Source organism: Barbus barbus (genome assembly GCF_936440315.1).
Source record: "Barbus barbus genome assembly, chromosome: 39".
Lineage (NCBI taxonomy): Eukaryota > Metazoa > Chordata > Actinopteri > Cypriniformes > Cyprinidae > Barbus > Barbus barbus.
Window position 1 is genome coordinate 9,633,509 of NC_136717.1, and position 27,719 is coordinate 9,661,227.

Here is a 27,719-nt window from a genome sequence, read left to right on the forward strand (position 1 = left end):
TATATAAAATATATAAAATTCCAAAGCGTATATTCTAAAGTTGCTATATAGTTATTTAGTCATAATATCTAGAGACTAGAATAAAATTATAATTACTTATCACATTTATACATTTGGTACACTATGTTCTTTATGGTACCTTTTGTGTGAATCTCACGAATCCAATGTCTGGGTCATATTTCATAGTATAATAATAATAATAATAAATAAAAGATTAGGTTGTGCACGTATAAATAAAACAAAAATAAATTTAAGGACTATTCTGAATGCATTGTGATGTGTTATTATATTATTTAACAAAAATACTTCTTAACTTTTGCATTACAAGTTATAATTTGTATGATCTAAATTTATAAATGTGTTGTATATTTTAAACAAAATATGCTATTGTAAATAAAGAAGAATATAATTATTATGATTGTTGTTATAATTATTATTTTGTCCAGTAGATGGGAGAAACGTCCTTCTAATGGCATGGGTTTCTTATCTGGCAAGTCTATTTTTAGCGTGAACTGCATTGATTCACCTGACAAATGACAAACACATGTATGTACATGTACTTTATTTCACAAATGAAATGCAAGATTGCCATTTTTGGACTGAAGAAAAGCTTTAACCTTTAGAAAAGGCAAAACTGGTGTTGAGTGAGGACCAACACAGAGAGACAGTCTCTGCCATGGCCAAGACTATTGTCTGAGAGCCATGCATCTGCGTTAATGTTAGACATAAAAACAAAATACAATTCACGCACAAACATTGTTATATCTAAGATTTTGCTCTCTGGTTTTAACAACATTGTCATTAACATTCTAGGTCTCATTATAACATTTACGTGTAATTGTAAAGTGCAACAGTCCTTACAAGGGAACATTGTTTAAGGCAAGTTAAACTGTATATTTGCACCATTTCCACAGTGTTAAATGTTAAAAGAGGGTTTAAGTTTAAAACTGGGTTTTATGTGAAAGGCCGAGGCAGCCTTGAGCATTATATGAGAAAATCCTAAAATCGGTATTTTTTTTTTCTTAACTTTAATAAGGACCTGATAATTTGTGGTTTTATACGAAGTGTTGTGCTTGAGACGCTGAGGAGCTGAAAAACTGAGGGTGAAAAATAAAGCAAAACTAAAAATTCCAATCACAATGTCAATTTCAGGCAGTTTGAAAGCTTGAAGCTTCACAGCAGGAAAGATACAGTCTTTTTTAGGACAACATACCAGCTGCAATGTATGCGTGTATGTGTGTGTGTGTGTGTGTGTGTCTGTATATGCGTATATGTATGTGTGTGTGAGTGAGTGTGTGTATGCATGCGTATATGTATGTGTGTGTGTGTGTGTGTGTGTGAGTGAGTGAGTGTGTGTGTATGTATGCATATATGCATGCGTGTGTGTCTGTCTGTGTGTGTGTGTGTGTCTATATGCGTATATGTATGTGTCTGTCTGTCTGTGTGTGTGTGTGTGTGAGTGTGTGTGTGTATGCATATATGCATGCGTGTGTGTCTGTATATGTATGTGTGTGTGTGTGTGTGTGTGTGTGTGTATGCATATATGCATGCGTGTGTGTCTGTCTGTGTGTGTGTCTGTATATGCGTATATGTATGTGTCTGTCTGTCTGTCTGTGTGTGTGTGTGTGTGTGTGTGTGTGTGTGTATGTACGTATATGTATATACACACACAAATTTTTCCAGTCAGGTTTCAGTGTGAATTATGCAATTCAACATAAATATTGTCATTAGTGTAATGGCAAGAAAAATTATGGTAATAATTCCACCCATTATACTAATGATGATTTTATTCATTTTGATTTGTGGCAATTTTTTGTCGTATTACAGAAAAGAAAGAAAGAAAGAAAGAAAGAAAGAAAGAAAGAAAATCAATATCAGGATCTTATTCTGATTACCACAATTCAAAATAAACTTAAAAAAAAAAAAAAAAGCATTAGCATAATGGGGAAAAAAAAACAAAAAAAAAAACTTGTAATGTGATTCTCATTTAAGTGCAATTGAAAATACATAAAATTGTCATTAGTATTTTAAAGGGGACAAAGTCTCATGACCCTAATATATATATATATATATATATAAAAATCATTCACATTACCACAATTCTAAATAAATGAAACTGTCATTACCGTAATGCGGGAAAATAGTTTCTCATTTTCACAACGCATAAACTCAAAATATATTCTGAATATATATATATAATATTTCTGTTAAAGCCAAAAAATGCACAGTATTTCTTGCATTACATTAAGAACAACTTTATTTTGTATTGCGGTAAAAAGAATATGCTTTAATTGGAAAGAACGCAGAAAAAAAGAGCTTGTCATGAAAATAATGTAGCAATACACAAAATCTTAAGTATGCTAAAAGACTTCTTTTTCCTTCTAATTTAATTTAATTGGTGTCAGATTTGACTCAGGCATGTTCTTGTTGGGCTTTGTGGGATATGCCCAATAAAATGTACTTTTTAAGAGTTAGATTTGGTTATTCTGTGTAGGACCTCTGTTACAGTGAATGAAACTGGGACATGGCAAGGACATGTAGTTTTGCACATGTGAGTTTGTGTTGTTTAGGTTTTGGTCTGTTATTTTTTTGTACTGGCATGTGCCAGTCTGTACCTGAGGCCTGTCATGAGGAGAGTGGGCGTGGGATGTCACATGAAAAATAAATCACCCAAACAAATACACACACTTTAAAACAGAGACGCACCAAAAACAGATTCACACACACACACACATACACCAGCTACATCCAATGATGTCTGTGACCTGAAATCAAGCTTAATAAATACAACCAAAAGGATGAGAATAAATATCTTGCTGTTTTAGTCCTCTTCAGTATCTCTCATCTGCGGTGATGTCACTTCCTCTTCCTCCTCTGAGTCCTCATAGGTGCATTCCTGCATGTGTGTGAACGTATGCGAGCGCGCTGCTACCTGGGCGGCCAGGGCAGAGCTGAAACTGATCGCTTCTGAGCCATGCAGGTCTGTCAATCTGTCAATGACAGAGAAGGCGGGCACTCTGGGTGTGAGCAGGTGTGTCCCATCATGCCCCTCATCTATAAGCCCATCTGATTGGAAGAGCTGTGTTTCCTCCGCAGTCTCATCTCTGGTCTCTTTAGCTGCCCCAGTTACATCAGAATCTCCACAGCAAAACTCAGTAACAGAATCTCTCTCTCCTTCTGCTCCGCTCAGAATCTCAGTCTGCTGTTCACATTCATCCTCCTCTCCTTGTTGGGAGACATGGTTTTCCGTGGAAGTCATGGACTCTGCTGAAATATGCGGTTCTAAAGAGTTTGTGTCCGTTTTTGATGTGTCCTTAGCAAATGGAGCCAGGGCGGCTAAAAGGACAAAAAAGACAAGTATTTGAATAAACTTGAATAAAGTTTGTGACAAAACAAGCTAAAACCAAACAAAAGCTACACTAACTCAAGTTTATTCTAAGTATAATTTATCAAACTAAAGTTTTACGTTTTCATTTACAAACATGTTTTCAATAATTGAAATAAAGCTAGAATAAAATAAAACCAAACACAAAACAAAAAACAGAACAAAACAAAAAACAACAGAATAGAACAAAACAAAACAGAATAGAAAAACAAAACAAAAAACAGACTAGAACAAAACAAAACAAAACAAAAAAGACTAGAACAAAAAACTAAACAATAGAACAAAACAAAAAACAAAACACAAAATGATGAAAAACAAAAATAAAAATATAAAAAATGCAGCCTGAAGTAAGTTTGAAGTACTAAAATGACTAAAACTCAACCACAAATAACCAACTAAACTAGATTTGAAACCAGCTAAGCGAATCAGTTCAGACAGTTCATTTCAATAAACAAACAAAAAAAGCTAATAAAAATGACAAAAGCATATAAAATATTACATTTAAAATATTAAAAACCTCATTAAAAATATTAACAAACACTATAATAGTATATAAATAATGCTAAAATAACACTGTTGAAAAAAATTAAGTCTCTTAATTTTTCTCATTACAAAAAAGTTGGTAAAAACCGTTTGTTTATTAGTTTGTTGTTTTAACAGTTTATTAAAATGAACTGTCTGAACTGATTCGCTTAGCATTTGTCTAGTTAGCATTATTGTCAAAAAAAAAAAAAAAAACACATACATCTTAAATATTGAAATTTGCATTACATTTAGTAGACTCTTTTATCCAAAGCGAAAATACTAAATATTTAATTATATCATAGTTTTTTGGGGGGGTTTCCCCCACTGAATTGGACTGACTCACTTAAAACTCGAAAAAGTACTTCTGGGAAAGAAAAATACTAAAATATGATGTGTGCATGTAGTACCCTGATCACTGAACAGCAGAAGCTTGCGCTTGTCTCTCTCTCCATCGGATGTTCGGATTCCCAGGACGGATTTTAGCTCGAGTAACACACGTCTTGACTCCTCACGTTCATGACGTTGGCGCTCCTGTTCCCATGGCGACAGCATGTCCGTGACCCCTCTCCACTCCGTCTCAGAGTCCGAGTCTGAGACGTATGCCTCCAGTTCCTGGCCAAGAAAAGCATCTTTTTATTCCCAGCTAAGCTAATAACCACAAAATTGTTCATTATTTATGAATCTCTGCATTTTTGCTAATAACAACACTGAAATCTTAGCGGTTTGTTTTGCTTCGTTCCAAAACTGACATCTGTGAAATCCTTTGTGAGGTAGAAAAGGGAACGTTCACTTACAGACAATAAACAAGTGAACTAGATTTGGACAAAAATATAAGTGCTGCTTGTCTGTGATGCCGAAATTTAATACATCAAATTATTTCAGATTTTAAGACACTTACTGATTGACACAGTTATGAGGGTCTGTAGTGGTTATTTTATATAATTTACTTCATTTTCCTTAATGTTTTCTGCATGTTGGTTGGACCACGACTTTGATTAGACAGACAATTTTTAAATATTAATAAGCAATATTATTAATATGTACAAATTATTTATATAAACAATAAAATGCAAAAATACTTACTTGATGCTTAATTAAAATGCTTAATTTAATTAATTTTACTATGATATCAGGACAGCTGTACCAAAAAGGGAAAAAAGTGTGTATATGTGTGTGTGTGTGTGTGTGTGTTTGTATGTGTATATTATAGCAGTAATAATGAAGCTTGCCTTAACAAACACTACTAATAATACAGATGCTAATATTTCTCTCATGCTTAAAAGTACAGACACAGTACCTGCTCCTCTGGGACAGGGTCTCTGTCCTGTATGTGTGTAATGGGGGCAGGAGGAGGGAGATCTGGGGCAGCTGTTTCCTCTGGCTGATCTGAACTCTCTGTGGAACACACACAAATGCACAGTATCCTGTTAATGTGTGTCTCCTTTCAGCAAATGACACAAATTCAGTTTCTATGTGAATCAAATGTTGCTTGTTGTGGTATTCACTGTGATATTATGGCCAAAAATCTACACTAGATTTAAAAAAAAGATCTTAAAAAACAAATAGTGTGATACAAGTGAATTTAGGCATCACAATATTATAATGTACAGTATAAAATACTGGACATTTTGAAATATGCTATAGAAAATATTCATATTAACAGAAGAGAAAACAATGATGCCAGTTAGTCCCTTTAAAAAAAAATTATACAGGGTCAAAACATTTCCAATACTGGCATATATGGATAAACATACATGAATGAATGAACAAACGAACAATATCAGGTCACGTTAATATTTTACAAGACTATTTGGAGTCATATTTCCTTTTTTTAATCTGCTGCAAACTGTGATGCCTGCAGAAATGCATTACTGGGTCTTGTGCTAAGTAATTAAGTTATTCTGTTAAAAATAGCTGCTGTTGTTTGGCACCCACATGCAGATCAAACAACTGCATAGCTGAACTTTGACCTTCCTAAATTAAAGCACCAGCCCCAAAGAGTGTCATCATATGACGGTAGGCATCACACGACCACTGACTTCACCTACTTTGCATTTTGGCCTGATTCTGTAAAGGATGTCACCCACCCCATCCCTCTCTCTCTATCCTTTTTTACCCTCCTACTTCCCTATATCTCCCTAAAATAACCGAAGGGAGGGAAATCGGTCGAATAAGGAGCTCTAAAAATATCCCAAGACACACTCTGTTACCACAGAAACACACAAAGGCTGACGCACCTATTATATGGCGATGACGTCATTTCGAGAGCTCATAGACACTTATATGGTCATACTGCTGTGTGGCAAAGCTCTCTGCAATAATTGATTATGAGTGGTCAATTGGTTTCTGCAGTGAAATGTCTTTTCTATAATAACTGGATAATTACCGGCTGACTGTACAAATCCACTTATAATATCCTAACGTTTTGTTTTTTGTTTTTCTTTTTACCATTAAAAGGTACCAGGATTTGAGACACTGTCAAGAATATTTAAACTACAATAAAAGAAAATAAACTATTCTACTAATAATTAAGATTAAGACTCTTGTGCTAATTAAGGCTGCATTTATTTGATAAAAAATACTGTAAAACAGTAAAGCTAATAGATCCATCCGTCTCTACCTTGCTGCCCAGATGGGGTCCTTATGCTTGATCTAGAGCCAGCTACTGCTTTTTTCAGCAGCACTTGATATGGACTTGATGGCCTGTTGGAGAGAACGACCCTTCACCCCTATTTTTCTCAGCAAACTGATGGTAGATGTTGCAACAAATCCCCTGCATCCCACCTCTACTGGGAAGATGTTGGTCTTCCAGCCGTTCCGGGATGCTTCAGCTGCCAGGTCAGAATATTTGTTCTTTTTCCTCTCATCAGCCTCTTCAACCACATCTTCCCATGGTACTGTTAATTCTACAACATATACCAGCTTTGTTGTTAGAGACCACAGGACCATGTCTGGCCGGAGTGTTGTAGCCACTATTTCTATGTCTACTTCCAATTTCCAATCCCGCGCTGACTGCAGGATGCTTGCATCCTTAGGTGTTGTACGATGCTCTTGATGTTGGCCAGCTGGTACAAAATTCATGAAATTGACCTGTCCTACCAATGTTTGTGGGAGATTGTTTGTGGTGGTTCGCTTCTGTTCCAGTATTAATGCCAGCTCTCTAAGTACTTGGTTATGCCGCCAAGTATAGCGCCCTTGGGTGAGACTTGTAGTACACCCTGATAGAATGTGCCTTAGGGATGCAGGTACTTGACACATGGAAAAGGCGGGATCTTCTCCATACCACTTTTTCAGATTTTTGGGGAGGGTAGCAGGTCGTATGTGGCTCTGATGACAAAACTCAGCCGCGCTCCCTCCATCTGCCAGATGTCACACCATCTGAGCTTCTTCTTCTCCAAGCCCTCCCAGTTGGTCCATCTCCCCTGCTTGGCCATTGAGACGGCTTTGGCATGTCGCTCTCCCTCCTCCTGTCTCCTGACTTCTTCTACCACTATCTGTCTCTTCTGCACTGATGTTGCTTTGTGCCACAGAAGAGTTTTTGGGATGAGTCCGAACCCTGCCCTCCCATGCTGTACTTGTCCAACCACATCTCTGAAGTGAAGCACAGACTTTGCACTCTGAACAGCTTCTGTTGGAGTCCACTTCCTTCCCGCTACCACTCGGGGGGGCCGCTGTTCGAATGACTGCATCCCCAGATTCAGTTAGGTGTCATGACGAGCCTTGCTTTTGTGCATTTGAACTCTTCCACGAGCGCTGTGATTGGTAATTCCAACTTGCCAAATGTCTTAACTGTCGCGTTTGATCAATTTAATGGGTCCTTGCTTAATAAAAGTATTAAAGGAATAATTCACCAAAAAATGTTGAACACTAAAGATGATATTTTGAAGAACCAAACAGTTGATAGTCCCCACTGACTTAGAAATACTATGGAAGTCAATGGGGACCATCAACTGTCTGATTACCAGCATTCTTCAGAATATCTTCTTTTATGTTCAACATAAAGAAACTCATACAGGTTTGGAACAACATGAGGGTGAGTAAATTATGACAGACATTTCATTTTTGGGTGAACTATTTTTAATTTATTATTAGTATTAATTGTTTCTCAAAAGATTTTTTGGAATATCACTTCAGTGAGTACATAATGAGTACATAATTTTTTTTATTTTTGGGTGAAGTACTCCTGTAAGAGGGACTGATTGTACCCCAGTAATCATGAATTTTTTAATTAAGTAATTGAAAATGTCTCAAATTTAATTTAGGTGCCATTTCTTAGGACTATACTAAATTATAACTAAACTAATAAAAGAAAAAATTAGCACATAAATTAAACAAAATGTATAACAAAACATTCATTCAAAGTCTTTCATTCAAATTCCAAAGCAGTGTGCAGTGATTGGTTGAGAGGATGACCCCTGACCTGGGCAGCTGGAGACTCGGCGTAGCATGCGGTCGACCTGCGCGATTGTGTCGTCCCAGCAGCAGGTGCTGGCCTGCATGTGAGGCTCCAGCAGCTGCAGACGCTCCTTCAGCTCCTGATATCCCGCACACGTCATCTCCACTGTCTCCTTAGCAACCATTAACTTTTCCAGATCATCCTCAAGAATTATGACCCTATGAGAACACAAAAAAACCCCCCAAAAAATATATATATGCACAAATTATTCCGGTAAAAACACCCTGGTTACTTTGCTGCGGAGTAAGTTTTTTTTTTTTTTTTTTTTTTTTCAAAAAAATGCATTTAAATAAAATGAACTATAAAACCGTTGATTATCCCTTACATATATATATATATGTATGTATGTATGTAAGGGATAATCAACGGTTTTAAATGCATTTTATTCAACAATTCTTCTCCCCCGAGTTACATGAACCTAATCAGCGTTTTTAACGCTTAGGGGAAAGCGTGCATATGCATTGTGAGAAAGTCATTATTTTGGTTTTCTTTGTGCACAAAAAGTATTCTTGTAGATTCACAAAATGGAAGTTGAGCCACTGATGTCACATGGACTGTTTTAACGATTTCCTTACTGCGTTTATGGGTCTGGGAACATTTAAGTTGCGTTGCTGTCTATAAGAGGGTCAGAAAGCTCTCGGATTTCATCAAAAATATCTTAAATTATGTTCTGAAGATGAACAAAGGTCTCACGGGTTTGGAACGACATGAGGGTAATTAATGACAGAATTTTCAGCTTTGGGTGAACTATCCCTTTAAAACAACACAAAGCTTTAAAAAAATAAATAAATAAAAATAACAATAAACGCTAAGTAGTACATACTCATTTAAGAGTGTTTTCAGGTGAAGCTGTAAACTGCGGACAGACGTGTGCAGAGAATTGAGCTCTCTACACTTCTGCTGAGCGCGTCCATTTCTTTCTGCGGGCAGTGACTGGTGCTGCGTTTCAAAGTAGCGATGGAAATCAAAGCTGCGTTGAAGATCTCTGAGGCAAGCGGCCAGTGTGCGATGGAGAGAGTCAGTAATCAACGGTACGCTGCTGTACGTGAGGGGGCTGGGCCTGGCGTCTAGCTCCTCCCTCCCTGGAGACAACAGCAGAGCTAACCGCCGGAAAAACTCTGAGCTCTGACCAACCCACAACTGGAACAACATCTGCAAAACAATCAATGGTTATTGAAGAGAATGATGTGCATTTATGTCAACAATAGGGCTGGGCAATAGCCTATATTGAATATTTACAGTAGTCACAATGGTTATGTTAATGCTAAAAAGAACAGCGTTATGAATGTTGTAATGTCTTTTATTTGACCATAAGGTATGGAATAGTGCCTCTTTCCTTGTGTCTTCTTGACTCAAAAACAGCAGGTAAGGGCTAAAGATTGTGAACTATGATTTTATTTCTTTCAAATGGTCAAATTCAATGATTTAATCCAAAATTATTAATATAGAAAAATAATTGAATAAATAATACAATAAAATAAACACACAAATGTATATCATATATATATACACTGAACCAAATTATAAAATGCAACACTTTTGTTTTTGCCCCCATTTTTCATGAGCTGAACTCAAAGATCTAAGACTTTTTCTATGTACACAAAAGGCCTATTTCTCCCAAATATTGTTCACAAATCTGTCTAAATCTGTGTTAGTGAGCACTTCTCCTTTGCCAAGATAATCCATCCACCTCACAGGTGTGGCATATCAAGATGCTGATTAGACGGCATGATTATTGCACAGGTGTGCCTTAGGCTGGGCCAAAATTATGTATATGTATACATTTAGTCATTTAGCAGACGCTTTTATCCAAAGCGACTTACAAATGAAGACAATAGAAGCAATCAAAACCAACAAAAGAGCAACAACATGCACATATACACATATACACACACACACACACACATATATATATACACACACATATATATACACACACATATACATATATATATACACACACTCACCTAAAGGATTATTAGGAACACCATACTAATACTGTGTTTGACCCCCTTTCGCCTTCAGAACTGCCTTAATTCTACGTGGCATTGATTCAACAAGGTGCTGAAAGCATTCTTTAGAAATGTTGGCCCATATTGATAGGATAGCATCTTGCAGTTGATGGAGATTTGTGGGATGCTCATCCAGGGCACGAAGCTCCCGTTCCACCACATCCCAAAGATGCTCTATTGGGTTGAGATCTGGTGACTGTGGGGGCCATTTTAGTACAGTGAACTCATTGTCATGTTCAAGAAACCAATTTGAAATGATTCGAGCTTTGTGACATGGTGCATTATCCTGCTGGAAGTAGCCATCAGAGGATGGGTACATGGTGGTCATAAAGGGATGGACATGGTCAGAAACAATGCTCAGGTAGGCCGTGGCATTTAAACGATGCCCAATTGGCACTAAGGGGCCTAAAGTGTGCCAAGAAAACATCCCCCACACCATTACACCACCACCACCAGCCTGCACAGTGGTAACAAGGCATGATGGATCCATGTTCTCATTCTGTTTACGCCAAATTCTGACTCTACCATCTGAATGTCTCAACAGAAATCGAGACTCATCAGACCAGGCAACATTTTTCCAGTCTTCAACCGTCCAATTTTGGTGAGCTCGTGCAAATTGTAGCCTCTTTTTCCTATTTGTAGTGGAGATGAGTGGTACCCGGTGGGGTCTTCTGCTGTTGTAGCCCATCCGCCTCAAGGTTGTGCGTGTTGTGGCTTCACAAATGCTTTGCTGCATACCTCGGTTGTAACGAGTGGTTATTTCAGTCAAAGTTGCTCTTCTATCAGCTTGAATCAGTCGGCCCATTCTCCTCTGACCTCTAGCATCAACAAGGCATTTTCGCCCACAGGACTGCCGCATACTGGATGTTTTTCCCTTTTCACACCATTCTTTGTAAACCCTAGAAATGGTTGTGCGTGAAAATCCCAGTAACTGAGCAGATTGTGAAATACTCAGCCCGTCTGGCACCATCAACCATGCCACGCTCAAAATTGCTTAAATCACCTTTCTTTCCCATTCTGATATTCAGTTTGGAGTTCAGGAGATTGTCTTGACCAGGACCACACCCCTAAATGCATTGAAGCAACTGCCATGTGATTGGTTGATTAGATAATTGCATTAATGAGAAATTGAACAGGTGTTCCTAATAATCCTTTAGGTGAGTGTATATGTGTATATGTATATATACATACATACATACATACATACATAATATTTTATATCAAACTTGTGCCTTAAGTTCATTATCTTTACAAGATAAATATATATATTTTTTAAATGTTTCATGAAAAATATAAGTAGGTAAATATTGTTTTTTATCGTTAGAATGCTAACAAACAAACAATTGAACGAGTGCCTTGGGGAGAATAAAAATTACTTTTTTCACTAAAACAAATGTAAATATTCAGATTTATTTAAAGATAAATATCAAGATCATCATCTTTCCTAAATATTGTCAAAACACAAGAAATGCAACTATATAACCCAACCCTAATTAACAGTGTGAGTTTCTGTACCTTGAGTGCAGGCAGACTGTAATCATTGGTCAGTTCTTGTGCCTGATCGTCAGAAAGATGCTCCACCCCCAGACCGAGACCAAGCTCTCTGATTGGCACGGTGGACACGTAGTTGGTGACATTGTCAATCTCCGAGTTCAGCGGATATGTTAATCACAGTCAAGGACTCCACCAAGTGAATTAAATGTAGTAAAAGCTGTTGATCACCAAATTATGTTGTTGGATCAGGATATGACTTGAGCATGACGCATGTGGCGAGGCGAGAGGCTCGGAATGCGCAGCGAAGACTCTGATAGGCCGCCTTCCGTAGACCAATCAGCTGCTGGCTGCGAAGCAGCCCCGCCCTGTTAAAGGGACAGGCGCCACTCACCCTGTCGAGTAAACTTGACAAGTGAAATGTGATCCGACTGTGCAGACGTCCGAGAACCATCAGGGCAGACACACATCACAAACAACACATATAATACTACCAGACTAACACTATGTAACAATGTAACACACAGAACACAAAAATTACACAAATAATGACTGATGATCTAATACACTAGTTTAAAGATTTGGGTCAGTAAGATTTTTTATTTTTTTTTTACAAATTTTTTATTCCTGTGATTGGAAAAGCTGAATTTTCAGCATCATTATCATCAGCATCATTTTCAGTGCTTTGAGTACCCAGAAAAGCGCTAATATATATATATATATATGTAACTAATTCTTATTTTTATTATTATTATTATTATTATTACGCCAGTCTTCAGTGTCACATGATCCTTCAGAAATCATTCTAATATGGTGCTCAAGAAACATTTTTAATTGTTATCAATGTTGAAAAAAGTTTAATGCATGCTTGCTAGACAAAAGACTGAATTTCTTTAAAGTAATCACACTTAAGTTCATTGCACAGCGAGACCGAAATTTTCGCATTCGTTTTTCCATTTTTTCACATTCCCCATCCTTTCCTATCAAAATGCATGCTACAGATGCGAAAACGTAGAAAATCGAACCTGATCCGAATTTTTTTTGAAGGACGAAAGTTTCGGAGGCAGTGTGCAAACGTGATTGGCACAACGTGAGGTCGTATTTATTTTTTAACGTGCAAAAATTTCGGATTCCGTGTGCAGTGATCTTCACCCTAAACATTTGAACGGCAATATTGCTAATAATAATTACACTTACTATATCTAGTGAAAGACAAATTACACTCAACATGCACACCACAGAGCACACAAACCTCATACATATAACTGAATTATTAAATCTGTATTTAAACACATACATAAATACACATAACAGGTATTCATTTATATAGAGTACATGAGCCCATGCCAGTAACTCACATGCATTATACTTATTTTTCAAAAATTTTACTTATATTTCTTAAAACAAAAGTATGCTATGTTTATATAGCATGCCAAGTTAGTAGTCCTGCAGTTTAACAGCTCAAAATGACTAATTCTAAATACCTAAAATTAGAAGTGATTCAAGCTCATATTTCCACTCAAAACGAGGAACATTCAAAACTGTGAGTCATGTAAAATTGAGCTGCTTCTCCAAATCACCAGAAATAACACATTTGGGGGAAAAAAGGGACAAGGGGTCATATGATGTTGCTAAAAATAACATTACTTTGTGTATTTGGTGTAATGCAATGTGTTTACGTGGTTTGAGGTTCAGAAAACACATTATTTTCCATATAGTATTGTTGCTCCTCTATGCGTCGCCTTTCTGAAAGGCGCCAATTTTTACAAAGCTCATCGTTCTGAGAAGCGAGGTGTGCTCTGATTGGCCAGCTATCCGGTGCGTTGTGATTGGCCGAATACCTCAAGCGTGTGATGGAAATGTTACGCCCCTTACCCCTCCCGGCACGACGAGACTAAAACAATAAAAGGCAATTTTATAAACGAGGCAATTTGTTGCATTCAGTGAGGACATAATTACTGATTATAATGACTACGGTCTTTTTACGCGTTGCATCACGCCACGTAAACATAACACCATGTCTGCATTTGTGATCATAAAAACACCAAACAAGCACGACTACGGTGGCCGAGAGAGCTCAACGCGCTGCAAATAAATAAAACACCTGCAAATAAAGAAAACAACTTCCTCAATTTTACAACGCACACGCTGCAAATGCTCACAACACAACCAAAAAAAGAAACGCACTGCAAATAGAAAAAATGCCTGCAAATCAAGAAAACAACGTTCATCAATTTGACAACACACGCACTGCAAATGCTCACAACAAAACCAAACAAAGAAAGGCACTGCAAATAAAATGTATTTGTTTGTGTTGTGAGCATTTGCACCACCTGCTGTCAAACTGATGAGGTTTTCTTGATTTGCTGGTGCTTTTTCAATGTGCATGTGTTTTCTGAAGTAGCAGCGTGTTGAGCTCTCTCGGCCACCATACACTACTCTACACTGCTCAAAACTTGCGTTTGAATAGTCAGTAGCAAATTCTTTGAATATCAAACGTACTTACAGGCTGGGAGTCAGAAGCACCAAACTGACATTGCAATTGCCCCACTTTATAGTGTTCACAGTCATTCATAGTGTTCACATTGTACGGGATCAGGAAATAGTCCTCCATAAAATGTGCTGCACACACTCTAATATTTGGGTTGAACTGTTCTGGAACAGTGTTGTAAATATAACTTGACCACTTATTTTTAGTTGCGTACTCATTTGGAAGGCCAAACAAAGTACTTTCGCTTTCACAACGAAACACACAGCGTCGTCATGACATGGCGGCGGCAACAACAATACTACAACGAGAATAAAAGTTACGCCTTCTTTCATTGCATATACGTTTGGGCGGTGTTATGCAAATCTTCCCACACCGTGACGTAGACATGTGGGGGCATGTTTGAATGAGCCGTTTTAGGGGGGCGTGGACAACTCTTAAATTTTATAAAGAATATCTCTTTGGGTTTGTGACTTTAATCTTTGCAACTTTACAGATCTTCCAGGGTAAACGTACCTATTAAGCTCACGTACCCATTAAGCACAGTTAAATGTTTAATAATGTATTATCCTACTTGATGTTTTAACCAATGTATATGTTTGTTACTATATACCTCCTGTAACTTCAAGTTAAACGGATCATTGCACACTGAGATAGACATAAGGTATTGCAAGTATTGCAACTATCATTTGCTCTGCTTGTTTGAGCGACTATAAACAGGAGTGTTTAGGAAACCTGTTTGAAAACAGTTACTCAGTTGCACAGAAATAACACACTTCAGCTTTAAACAACTGCAAACTTGCCTATACTAGTACAAAACGGCTGCAGAAATAATCACTGATTTTCATGCAGAAAACATTAAAAACACTGCAACTAGTCAAATTCCATAAATATAGCTTATTTCCGACACAAAATAAAAATATTAAAACAGTAATTACAACTTTTTCTCTCAAAATTCTGAGGATATCTAGTTTTTCTCTCACAATTTTGACTTTCAAAGATGTAAACTCACAGTTTCGAGAAAAAAGATCTGAATGAGATATAAAGTTGCAATTACCACATAAACAAACAAAATAAGATGCAGAGGTGGACAAAGTACACAATTCCATTACTTGAGTGAAAGTACAGATACTGCCGGTCAAATATAATATGAAAGTTGTAAAGAAAATATTTTTACTTAAGTAAATGTACAGAAGTACTTGCTTTTAAAAGTACCAAAAGTTAATTTCCTTTTTTATGTTAATGCAGTTTTATTATTGTTGTATGCAATACTTGTAATACCTTATGCCCCTGAAGCAACTTAAAGGGTTAGTTAGCCTGTGTTTTACTCACACTCGAGGTATCCTAGGTGTATATGACTGTTGGAAAAAAACAACCAACCACTGCAATGATAACACTTGGAAGAGCCAAAACTAATTTTTATTCGTCTGAAAGAAGAAAGTCATATACACCTAGGGTGCGTAAAACACAGGCTAATTTTCATATTTGGGTGAAATAACCCTTTAAAATACATTCCGCTACTGAATACACTCACTAGCTAGTAGTACCTTTAGAATAAGGAGCTTTTAGAATGTTAAAAACCTATAAAAATGAAACCAAAAGTGTAGCCATTCATCCACATTTAAACCGAGCAAACAACACAGCAACTGTATAACTTTACAACAGCAATGCTGCTTATCAAAAAACCAACAGATTTATCTGACATCAAAACAAACCTTTCAAAAATGCCCTCTAATCGCTCTCACGGTAGAGCCCTGCATTTCGACTTTTTTACGCCTCTAGGGCCGGGCTTCGGGCCAATTTCCACATCATAGTTCAGACGCGGGCCGGGCCTCGGGCCTGTTTTGGGTTTCTCCTTATTTTTATATTGTAGACATCTATCGATTAGTGATGAAAAAATTGCCGCGCTGGTGGAAACAACAGGAGACCGTGCTGCCGCGACTGAGAGCAGCTTGATGGTGTTTAGTGTCCCGCAGCAGCAGGTGCGCAAGTGACTTCAGCGCAGCTGAATAGTTCTGCGTTCAAATGCACGCAATAGGCTAAAGCTTTCTGCAAAACCCCAGCAAACATAACCATGAATGTGTCTGCGGGAAATAGTAAGGGGATATTTGAATTATTTACTAATAAACTAATGTTTTCTGAGTCTGTGTCACAAGGATGAAGTTACTGATCCTGACTCGCCGTCTCCTCATTAGACGCACCTTTAGAGAGAAATGCAGCTTTATTGATTATGATTAAGATTATAATAAGAGTTTTTGTTTTCGATTTTTTTATTTCGTTAAGTGATAATTTAAAGCTTTCTATAGATATATTTATCATGTCTGTGAGGCATGTATTCGCTCAGCTGAAGCTCCTGTTAAAGACGCAGAAAGCACATCATGTTTGTTTTCTTTGTTTTATAAAATAACTACCTTTTGTTGGTATTGTGAGTGCACACAAATACAAGTAGACCCTTTACAGGTCCGAATGATGTATTACTCTTACTTTTATCAAAAAAAATAAAAAAAATTACGGCGTAGGCTATTTTAATTTGTTTCCACTGAAAACAATGCAAGTGTTTGCTGGTGCCTCCATGTCCTGTAGAGCGTGCTTTAGCTTCCACTCTCCGCACAAACTTAGATAACCTTAAAACATTGTAATATACTTCAACTGTTTTAGTATAGCTCTAGATTTTATTTTAGGCAAGTCGTGATGATATGAGAAGGCTAAATTGATCAAACATAGGCTATGATCAGCTCATGCAGCTGGCCGCTTGGTCGTTACTTAAAAAAAACAAAAACTTATAGGCTATTTAACGAACAAAAATGCTCCAAACGTTTTTCTAAATTAACTTAATAAAAAACTAAACGAAATATAATAATTTTGCCATTACACACAAAACTGAACTATTTTAATAGCCGAAACAGTAGTATAAACTGTTTTAGGAGAAGAGGGGAAAAAAGACGGGCTCGGGTTGGACTCGGGCCAGTAATTCTGATAAGCTGTGGGACGTGGGCCGGGCTAGGGCCTGAGCGTCTCGGGCCAGGGCCGGGCTAGGGCCTAAATTTTAGGCCCGTGCAGGGCTCTATCTCACGGTACTTTGATGTCATAGTAATATTAATTAACTACATGTACTTACTATATGGTTAGGGTTACTTGCATGTAATTATGCATAATTTATTGTTATTATAATAGTAAGTACATGTAACCTGTAACAAGGACCCCTTAAAATAAAGTGTTACCAATATCACATTTGCAACTGGCCAGTGTTCAAAAAATGTGGGGAAATCACTTCATGTAGCCCTACAAAAGAAATTACTGATAGACTGTCTAAAAAAAGTCACGTTTTAGATAAAAAAATGAAATAAAAAAAAAAATCATGCAGAGTTTCAAAGCTGCTACATACTAACGGCTTTCTACTTCGAGGACCTTGATAGAAATGTAGTGGAGTGAAAAGTACGAAATTTGTCTTTCAAATGTAGTGAAGTTAAAGTCATAAGTTTCCAGAAAAAATTATATTCAAGTAAATATACTTCATACCTCTGATAAGACGTGACTAACTAAAGTGGTTGGGGTCTGTGTGTATGTTTGTGGTTCATGAGGACACAAATTTGTATAATGGCATGCGTATTTCAAGGTGAAGGTGGTTTATGAGGACACTACCTATGTTCCTGTAATTTAAAAGGTTTAAAAAAGCAAACTAAATAGTGTTTTTTGAAAATCTAAAATTGCACAGTTTGCTGTGACGGGCAGGTTTAGATTTAGGGTGATAGAAAATACAGTTTGATCAGTATAAAAACCATTACGCCTATAGGGAGTCCCCATAAACTACCAATACCAACATATGTGTGTGTGTGTGATGACACTTACAGGGTGAAACCTCTTGAGATGACTTCTGTCTCCTGTATGAGTCGCAGTGACTTGCGAGAGAGACTGGTCAGCGCTCGGCTGTTGTTCACCAAGCCCTCCAGCTGGACGGCTAGAGACTGAACGTGACGCTGTAGAACGGCCTTACGCCACAGAGACAGACCCCGCCATGCACACATAACGCACACCAGGACAACGCATAGCCACAGAGCCTGCTCGTGGTCAGGGTACGAAAAACACATGCCGAGCAAGACAGCTAGCAGCCCGACCAAAACCGACACATCCCTGTAACACAAAAACACAAAAATGAAAATTCTGTCATTAATTACTCACCCTCATGTCGTTCGAAACCCGTAAGACCTTCGTTTATCTTCGGAACACAAATTAAGATATTCGAACGACATGAGGGTGAGTAATTAATGACAGAATTTTTGGGTGAACTATCACTTTAAGGTGTTTTTGTTGGTATTGACATAGGTGTGTACCGTATAGAGGGTGGCGAGAGGTAGCGTGGCCCTGGGACAGCAGTGCTGGCGCTGGGGCAGACCGTATCAGTGGAGCCCAGAGAGAGCACACTCGGGTCCAAGAGCTCGATCAGCTCAACATCCTCCTGCAACAGCACATCCTGAGATAACAGACAGCGCAGGGAATACTGGCGGAAGGCAGCGTCCTGCGGGAAAACAAACATAGTTGAACACAATCTTTCTGCAGCAGCAAATCAATCTAATTATTGGATCATTCCACAGCCTTGCAGCAATAACGGGCTTCTGTACTGTAATGCACGACAAGATCTTGGTCTCTGGATCTTAGTTTTATCGAATTGATTTTCAAATAAAGTGATTAGTATCAGTTAGATTAAGCAAACCATATGGAGATGGAATCAATTATTATGTTATTTGAAAAACCAAAAATTAAGTTAGTTTTAGCAAAACTCACTTTATACAGAAATCGGCTTTAACTGAGAAATTTGTTTTGAAAATCTCTTTATTTGGCATTTAAATTTAAAATCACTTAAATGAAAAAAATAAATACATATATAAATATATAGACTTAAATAGTATTTTTTAAAAGCCCTTGTCAGTTGCTTTATTTGACAATTCAGTAACAACTTGTCAAATACATTTACAATTATTGTCAATTAAATACATTTATACACGTTTAACAATATAGTTAAACATAAAAATTTTATTTCCTATATTTAACAAGAGTTATATTTAATAGTTTTGTACTTAAATTTAAATACATTTTCAAGTGCCTTTTCTTTTAATTTATTCACAAGCATTTTTCATCCATTAAAAATATTTAAAAACATTTTTGTTCAGCTGCAAATAGTTCATTTCTGAATGTTCAAAGGATTACCACCCCTACCAAATAATTTTGTTCACTAGCCATCAATCTTAACATAAGATGATTTTATGAAATCAGTGTAAATGATTAATACTATACAGTGATTTTCAAGTTAAAATTGTGTATTGTGCATAACAGTGACTGTTAAGTATGTATTTTAGGTATGGGACCTGCATATTTAGAGTTTGGGTATTTCCGCTAGAATTTGGGATAGTTTAATTGGTCAAACTGAGCTAATTTTGAATTGGCCAATGGCCTGATATTCTAAAGCAGATCTGTCAACTCTGCACACCACCAGACAACTATTGCCATCTTAAATATTTATGTGATTATGCATATTTTATACATGACTGAAATCCAGCTGTATGCTGAGCTTCACTCTCACCAGCTGCTGCTCCTGCCAGCGGGTGGCGCTGTCTCGACACAGACTGCGCAGAGCATCAACCAGCCTCCAAACACCACCCTTCTGCAAAAAACACACAAATTAAAGCTTAAAGCATGCTAGATTTCTGAGGAAAACCAACATAGTTCATGCTATCACTCATCAGAGCAAGTCAAATAGCTGAATACTGAATAAGTGCTAATATGGGCAGTCATTTTTCAATGACCTAATGGTTGGCATAGCATAGAAATGACAATTTCTAAATTCTCTGGGTGGATGGGAGAGAAAGCAAACATTGTTCATTCATTTTTAAGAAAAAATCCAAAACATAAATAAATAAATATGATCTCCTGCCTTTGGCCAAAAACTACTAACTAGCAATAACATCATGGTGCAGCATCACTGTGACAGAAAACATATCAAAATTTGATATGGTACCGCATAGCAACACCCTAGCAACCAGCCCGGGTACCCTAGCAAATACCCCAAGTACCCTAGCAACTGCACAGCAACAACATTGCAACCACCTGGGGTACCCTAACAACCACATAGCAACACCCTAGCAACCATCCAGAATATCTTAGCAAAATTTCTAAGCCAAATGAACTAATTTAAGCTTCCATTCTAATATTTCTAATCTATCTATCTATCTATCTGACAGACTGTATTGCCTTCAAAACATTCACGCTTTAAAACTACTTCTATTTCAGCCTGAAAACTGTCAAACTTTTACAAACTTTTTTTCTCTTGTTTATCACATTGATTTAATAGGATAATCTTAGTACTACCATATCAAAAGATTCATATTTCTTTTGAACTTTCCATTTATCAAAGAAACTTGACAAATGTATCATGGTTTCCACAAAGATATTAAGCACAACCATTGTAAACATGGATAATAATAAGAAAAGTTTCTTGAGCAGCAAATCAGCATATTCTGAACGATCATGTAACACTGAAGGCTGGAGTAATTTAGCAATAGTAATAATATTTCACAATATTACTGGGTTTTTTTAACCAATAAATGTAGCCTTGAAGACAGTCTTTCATTTACAGCTTTATTAAAGTATCGGATGCTGGTATGTTTATTATGTCCTCTTGAGTAACAGCCCACAGACCCATTATTGATTCCTGTCTGGGTCATGAGCACACAAACCACATGTCTGTGGTTTTTACCATTTTAGCCTACATACTAAACATCCTCTGAAACAAAGAAAGATCAACATTTAAAGAAACAAACATCAGATTTGATATATTGAAATGTCAGAGCAAATCAGAAAGAAAGCGACTATAGTTTTGGGAAAGTATAATGTGCATTCAGCCTCACACACTGAGGAGGTTCTGCCCGTTTTGTCTTCTTTCTTTTCTTCATGTCTTTAGTATTCCGTTGCTGTAGGACTCGCATTCTAGATGCTTTGAGTGTGTGTCAATCAACTGAAGAATAGTGTGTGTGTGTGTATGTGTGTGTGTGTGTGAGAGAGAGAGAGAGAGACAGACACATCGTAGACTGGGAACACAAACAAGGACAGCCTGAACCGTGTAAACTAAAGACAATAATGATGTTCAACGTGGAAACGTTCCAAATAAATTCTAAAATAAAGTACAGACGCGCACACACACAAGCAATATTTTGCTCTGCCAAAGGAATGAGCTCTATTTACACACAGAGTGGAATTACAGCACATTCCCAAACAAGACTGGACAATTCTTCAGTTATTCATCACTTCCTGTTTCTGAGGTGACCATGAAACCGGCCTTCACCGTTTCACACCGGTGACTATTGTAACAGGAGCCAATTGTAACACTTTTTTCCAATTACAAATAATTTGGAGTGATAATACTTATTCAGCACATGCTTTGTTTGTTCTTTAACTGAGACAAGGAAATGTGTGGGTTTTATATTGCCAATAAAATTTGTGATTTTGAGAAAAAAAAAAAAATAGTTTTTATACCCAACTTACGCCCCATTTACACTAGTGCGTTTTCGTTTTAGAATGAAAACGATCCCCGTTTACACTGGCGTTTCAGAAACAATCTCAGTCTACACTACACAACCTAAAACGCATGTCACATGACCATTCATGCAGGTACAACCTTAGATATGTATAGATAGATGCAGTATTATTTAGATGGCGGACGCGTCTGCGTGCTTGGAGAGGTCGAATGAGAAATCTACCTATATATATATATATATCTATGGGTTCAACAATGCGCATTATGTTATTGTTTACAGGTCGTCAAGGATACGCATGTGCGAATGTGGGCCACCACAAGTCTCCGTTTTGGTCCGTTTACACTGAAACGCAATGTTCAAACTAAAACAGGGTCTGCAGCGTTTTCAAAAGTCTCTGTTTTGGTCCGTTTACACTGAAACGCAATGTTCAAACTAAAACAGGGTCTGCAGCGTTTTCAAAAGTCTCTGTTTTCGACCAAGAAACCGCCGGAGTAGTGTAAACGATAGGCGTAACCGTAGCAAAAGTTATGCGTTTTAAAATGAAAACGCACTAGTGTAAACGGGGCCTAATTCAATGTATAAAAATACACATTTTGGAACTTTGGAGCACATGTCCCCATCCCCTTTCATTTGATGGTAAAAGAGCTAAACTTCTACTTTAGTGTTCCACTGAACATAAGGACATATAGGTTTAGAAAAAATACATCAGTATACACTACCAATCAAATGTTTTTGAACAGTAGTTTTGAAAAGTTTTTTTTTAAGACGTTGTCTTCTGCTCACCAAGTCTGCATTTATTTGATCCAAAACCCAGCCAAAGCAGTAATATTTAGATTTTTTTTTTACTATTTAAAATAACTGTTTTCTATTTGAATATATTTTAAAATATAATTTATTCCTGTGATCAAAGTTCAATTTTCAGCATCATTACTTCAGTCTTCAGTGTCACATGATCCTTCAGAAATCATTCTAATATTCTGATTTACTCAAAAAATATTTATTATTATTATTATGTTGAAAACAGCTGAGATGATTTTTGTCAGGTTTCTTTGATGAATAAAAAGTTCAGAAGAACAGCATTTATTTGAAATAGAACTCTTATGTAAAATTATAAATGTCGATACCATCACTTTTGGTCAATTTAAAGCATCCTTGCAAAATAAAAGTATTCATTTCTATAATTTCTTCCCCCTTTCTTAAACTTTGATCACAGGAATAAAATATATTTTAAAATATATTCAAATAGAAAACAGTTATTTTAAATAGTAAAAATATTTCACAATATTACAGCTTTTGCTGTATTTTGGATCAAATAAATGCAGGTTTGGTGAACAGAAGAGAATTCTTTACAAAAAATCTTACTGTTCAAAAACTTTTGACAGTGTATAAATTACAAAAATTCCATTATTTGGTAAAGAATATTTCGCATTGGATCCGTCTGATTCTAATTTGACCTTTCAATGTGTTTCAAAAACTGCTGGTTACAAAACACTATTTAGATTAGCATTTAATCTGCTTCTGTTATTCAAGCAACACAGCTCAAGTTTACAAAAATGTTGAGCTTTTCCAAGGATTAAGATCTTTCATTAAACACTATACAAAACTGTAGCTGCTGTACGGTTAGCGTATTGGAAAGGTAAGTGCTGACACTCACTCTGTGAGAATGGAGGATATCCTGAGGAAACTGTGCCTCCTCTCCACCAACGCTTGGCTCCTCCTCCTGAGAAACGGAAGAACATGCTTCAAAATCTGTGTGTCCTAGATCCTGCAAGTACTGGAACAGCGGAGAGTTCTGGAGGGGCGAAAAAGAGACAACTCGAAATAAACATGGGTCAGTGACAAATGAGGAAACATGGAATATAATATTTATTTAGGTTTAATAGGGTTTTGAAAAATGTTAAAGAATGTCAAGTGGTGCAACCACCAAGCAAAAAGTATCATTATATCCTGCATATTCATAACCCATAATATGCATAAACCATCATTTTCAAAAAACAAAAATCATGAATATCATAAGGTTTTGTTGAGGTTTTTCTATTCGACTGCCTGAACTAACCTTAACATGTCATAAAAAGGTACAATAATTAAAAAGAAAAATATGATGACTGAATGTTGGCTATAACACACCGACTTACCTGACAAAATCATGCCCCACCTAAATAAATAAATAAATATTCCTGCATGTTTGTTATACAAATCTTTGATCTGGCAGACAAAACCTTTAAAATACTAATAATATTTTAAACCAAAACTGCTCCACTATTTATTTATTTGTTTGTTTGTTTGTTTAAAATAATGCCAAAAAAAAACAAATTTCAAGGAACTTCAGAGCATGGGACAACTATACCATCTTGACAAGTGCTGTCAAATGATTAATCGCATTCAAAATAAAAGTTTTTGTTTACACCGTATATATGTGTGTACTGTGTTTATTTATTATGTATACATAAAAACATACACATGCATGTATATATTTCAGAACAAATGTTATGTTTATATATTAAATACATTTATTTATAATATAAACTATATGAATATAAATATTTTCAAAATACATATTGTATGTGTGTATATATATACTGTATATATACATATTGTATGTGTGTGTGTATATATGTACTGTGTATATAATATACACAGTACACACACATATATTATGCATATATTATATATAACTTATTTTGGATGCGATTAATCATTGACAACACTAATATTTACACACACACACACACACACACACACACACATACATATATACAAAAAATCAAATGTGTAAAAAACAGATGTAGCATAGGTTTTCGATTCATGTCTGCCATCCAAAGCAGCAGCCATTCTTTTAATGGAGAAAGGAGAAAGGAAAACACACACAAGAAATATAATTTGATGAACAAGTGAGTGAAAGTAATATGGAGAGGAAGGGGGGAGAGAAATAGAGGGGTCATGATTCCTATATCTCTCTCAGGAAGTTAAGTGCTGTGCTCTCTCTCTCTCTGATGAAAAACACTACAAACAATATCCTTTCCTGCCTTTATCCTCCCTTACCTCTCGAGTGTCCCTCACTCTTGTCTTGGATCTTCTCAAACGCACCATTGCTCAACAGAGGAAGTAGATCCGACACTCTTAAAGGTCCCAATTACCAACCAGAGATCCAGAATCACAGGCGCAGGTCCACTGCCTACCATTGCCACTGGATTTGAGTTGCTAAAGAGGTTTATAATTCTCATATTCTCAGTCGGTCAAATCCTGCATCGAGGTATTGCCTGCCACCCGTTGCGAACTTTGGATCTTTTTGCTCTAAAGCTCATTTGCAGTGAGAGGAATCGGTTGGCGTGTGTTTATTGATGCGAGAGCGCAGCTAAACTGGCCTGCGGCGAAAGACCTGATTTTAGGTCACCAAATGAGAGCAAACTGAATCCAACTGTTTTTGTTTTGAAGTCTGGATTGTACGTGGCGATATAAAGCATTGTAAAAGAATGTCAAAATCTGACCAGTACAACATATGCCAACAACTGACCAATACACAAATCAGGATTTCCATCATATCAGACCAATGCATTTTCTTGTGTTTGGGATTATTTTTAGAGAAATTTTCTAGGCAATTAAATAAACTATAACTAGAAAAACTTATATATATATATATATATATATATATATATATATATATCACACATACATATATACATACATATATATGCACATATATATAAAAATTCTCCACTATTACATTGATTTAATTATTTACTGCATGTTATTTATTTTCTGCTATTATCAGGATTTTTCATCAGAAACATTTCCAACATTTCATGAGAAATGTTGGAAAATTTTGAAAAAAAACTTGTAGTGAGAAGACTGATAAATACAGTCACATTGATGGATATATATATATATATACACATGTGTGTGTGTGTGTGTATATGTATGTGTGTGTAACAGGAGCTTTGTCTAAAACTTTTGCAGTCATTAAACTATATTTTATACGCGTGTATAAAAATATATTTATATTTGTATTAAATATAACTTTTTATTAAAATCTTTCAAGTTGCCAAGCTATTTATTTATTATTTAATCATTTAACCAATTAATAGATAAATATTTCCTGGAATCGACTAAGTTGATGATCCAGAAAAAACTAGGCCCTAATTGCTTCAGTCTTACCCAATAAATATTCCTTATGACTGTTTGCTCTACGGTAAATTATTACAATCACTGCCACAAACATATTAAATGAATAAAGATCTAATATAGATCAATGTATAGGACAGCATGGTTTCCCTAGGGATGGAGCATCAGTAGGATGTTGATATGACTGTCCCAATCTGGACTCATAAAGGCAGGTCAAGACCACACATGCTTTAATGCACAATGCTTTTAATTCAATTTATAGAGAATAAAATAAAACAGACCACGCAGGCAGACAAACAGAAAGTGTTTACAAACCTATTTAGGTGCCTCTCTAGATTGTTTTGGGGTTATCTAGCATTAAACATCATAGTATGAAAACCTAAGGAGCTACCAGCACAGACAGCATTTTTGGGGCATTTTAATCTGAAAAAAATTAGTGGGATCCCTTCCTAGACAGCATTTTTGGACATCTTAGTCTAAAAGCCTACTTAGCTGGCAACCTAGACAGCATTTATTAATCCAAAACCTTTTAGGCATTAATGTCTCAAAACCTAGTGACCTGCCTACCTAGTGCTTGACGCGCCTATATATACTGTCTAGGTAGTCAGCTCACTATGTTTTGAAGCACAGTCTCTATCCCTGTCCATACAACATTTATGTCTCCTAACATGCTGCATTATATGAAAAACAAAGCTAACCTAGTTTTCACCGCGGTATGTATATTATTAAACCCAGAGTGCTTAATAAGCAGCCATAAGTCATTGTAGAGGTGCACAGGGAGGAGTGTATTATGTGCTAAGTGCACATCTATCCCAGATATTTGAGCAGCTGTTTGTGTGCCCGCGCAACGCAAGCGTCTCTGGATCAAAAACTCACCTCGAAAACAACTTCTTCATCAAAATCCTCAGTCATAGCTCTCCGCCATAAGTGTCCATCAGTTGCTGGGATGGTATGAATTACAGGAAGGATCTGTACAGCTTCTGCTGAATGCGCAGAGACACGCCATGACTTGAACTGCAATTCCCATGATTCATAGCTCTTCTTCTTCGTCTGTTATTCGACGACGGTTTGCAAGATATGTGCATATCGACATCTACTGGGTTGATTTCTAAGTACAGTGTGAATGATAATAGTCGTTATTTATATATTATAAACAGATCACTCAATTTTTTTTGTGTGTTCAAAAAAATCATGTTTTTTTTATTGTCATCATGTTTTTTTGTGTTAATTTGCTGTATTTTCTTTGGACTTAATCAATATAACCCAACTGCAGTTTGATTGAGATTAACTGGAATAAACAATGAAAAAACATGATTTTTGAAAATTGTTAAAAACGGAATTATCCGCTTTTTTATATTAATATATATATATATATATATATATATATATATATATGTGAGTTTTGTATTTTATTTGTAAATTGTTTGTATTGTTATATTAAACATGTTTGTAAACGTATTATATTTATTTATTTTTTAAATAAAATTATATTTTATTATATTTAATTTATTATAAATACTGTAGCCCAGTAAACAACTCTGCATTGTAGGATTATTAGTATTATTCATTATAATATTACATATTAATATAAATATGATAAGATTTGGGTACAGTGAATACAGTCGGATGTATTAAATATATAACTATCTGCATGTGGAATAATGATTAATTAATTTATTTGTAACCATCTCTTTTTCTTTCTTTTTTTCTT

General features: G+C 36.2%; 1 protein-coding gene across 1 annotated transcript; it reads right to left on the bottom strand.

The window, feature by feature from the left end:
- Window positions 1–2,236: 2,236 nt before the first annotated feature.
- vezt (vezatin, adherens junctions transmembrane protein) lies at window positions 2,237–27,034 on the bottom strand. Its single transcript, XM_079399032.1, has 12 exons — window positions 26,885–27,034; window positions 23,541–23,678; window positions 19,936–20,016; window positions 18,689–18,873; window positions 18,207–18,488; window positions 12,127–12,264; window positions 11,894–12,041; window positions 9,190–9,518; window positions 8,331–8,524; window positions 5,208–5,305; window positions 4,318–4,522; window positions 2,237–3,336 (listed from the first exon to the last, which is right to left on the bottom strand). The coding sequence occupies exons 1-12, from the start codon at window positions 26,918–26,920 to the stop codon at window positions 2,822–2,824; spliced, it is 2,349 nt and encodes a 782-aa protein (XP_079255158.1). The 5' UTR covers window positions 26,921–27,034; the 3' UTR covers window positions 2,237–2,821.
- Window positions 27,035–27,719: the final 685 nt, after the last annotated feature.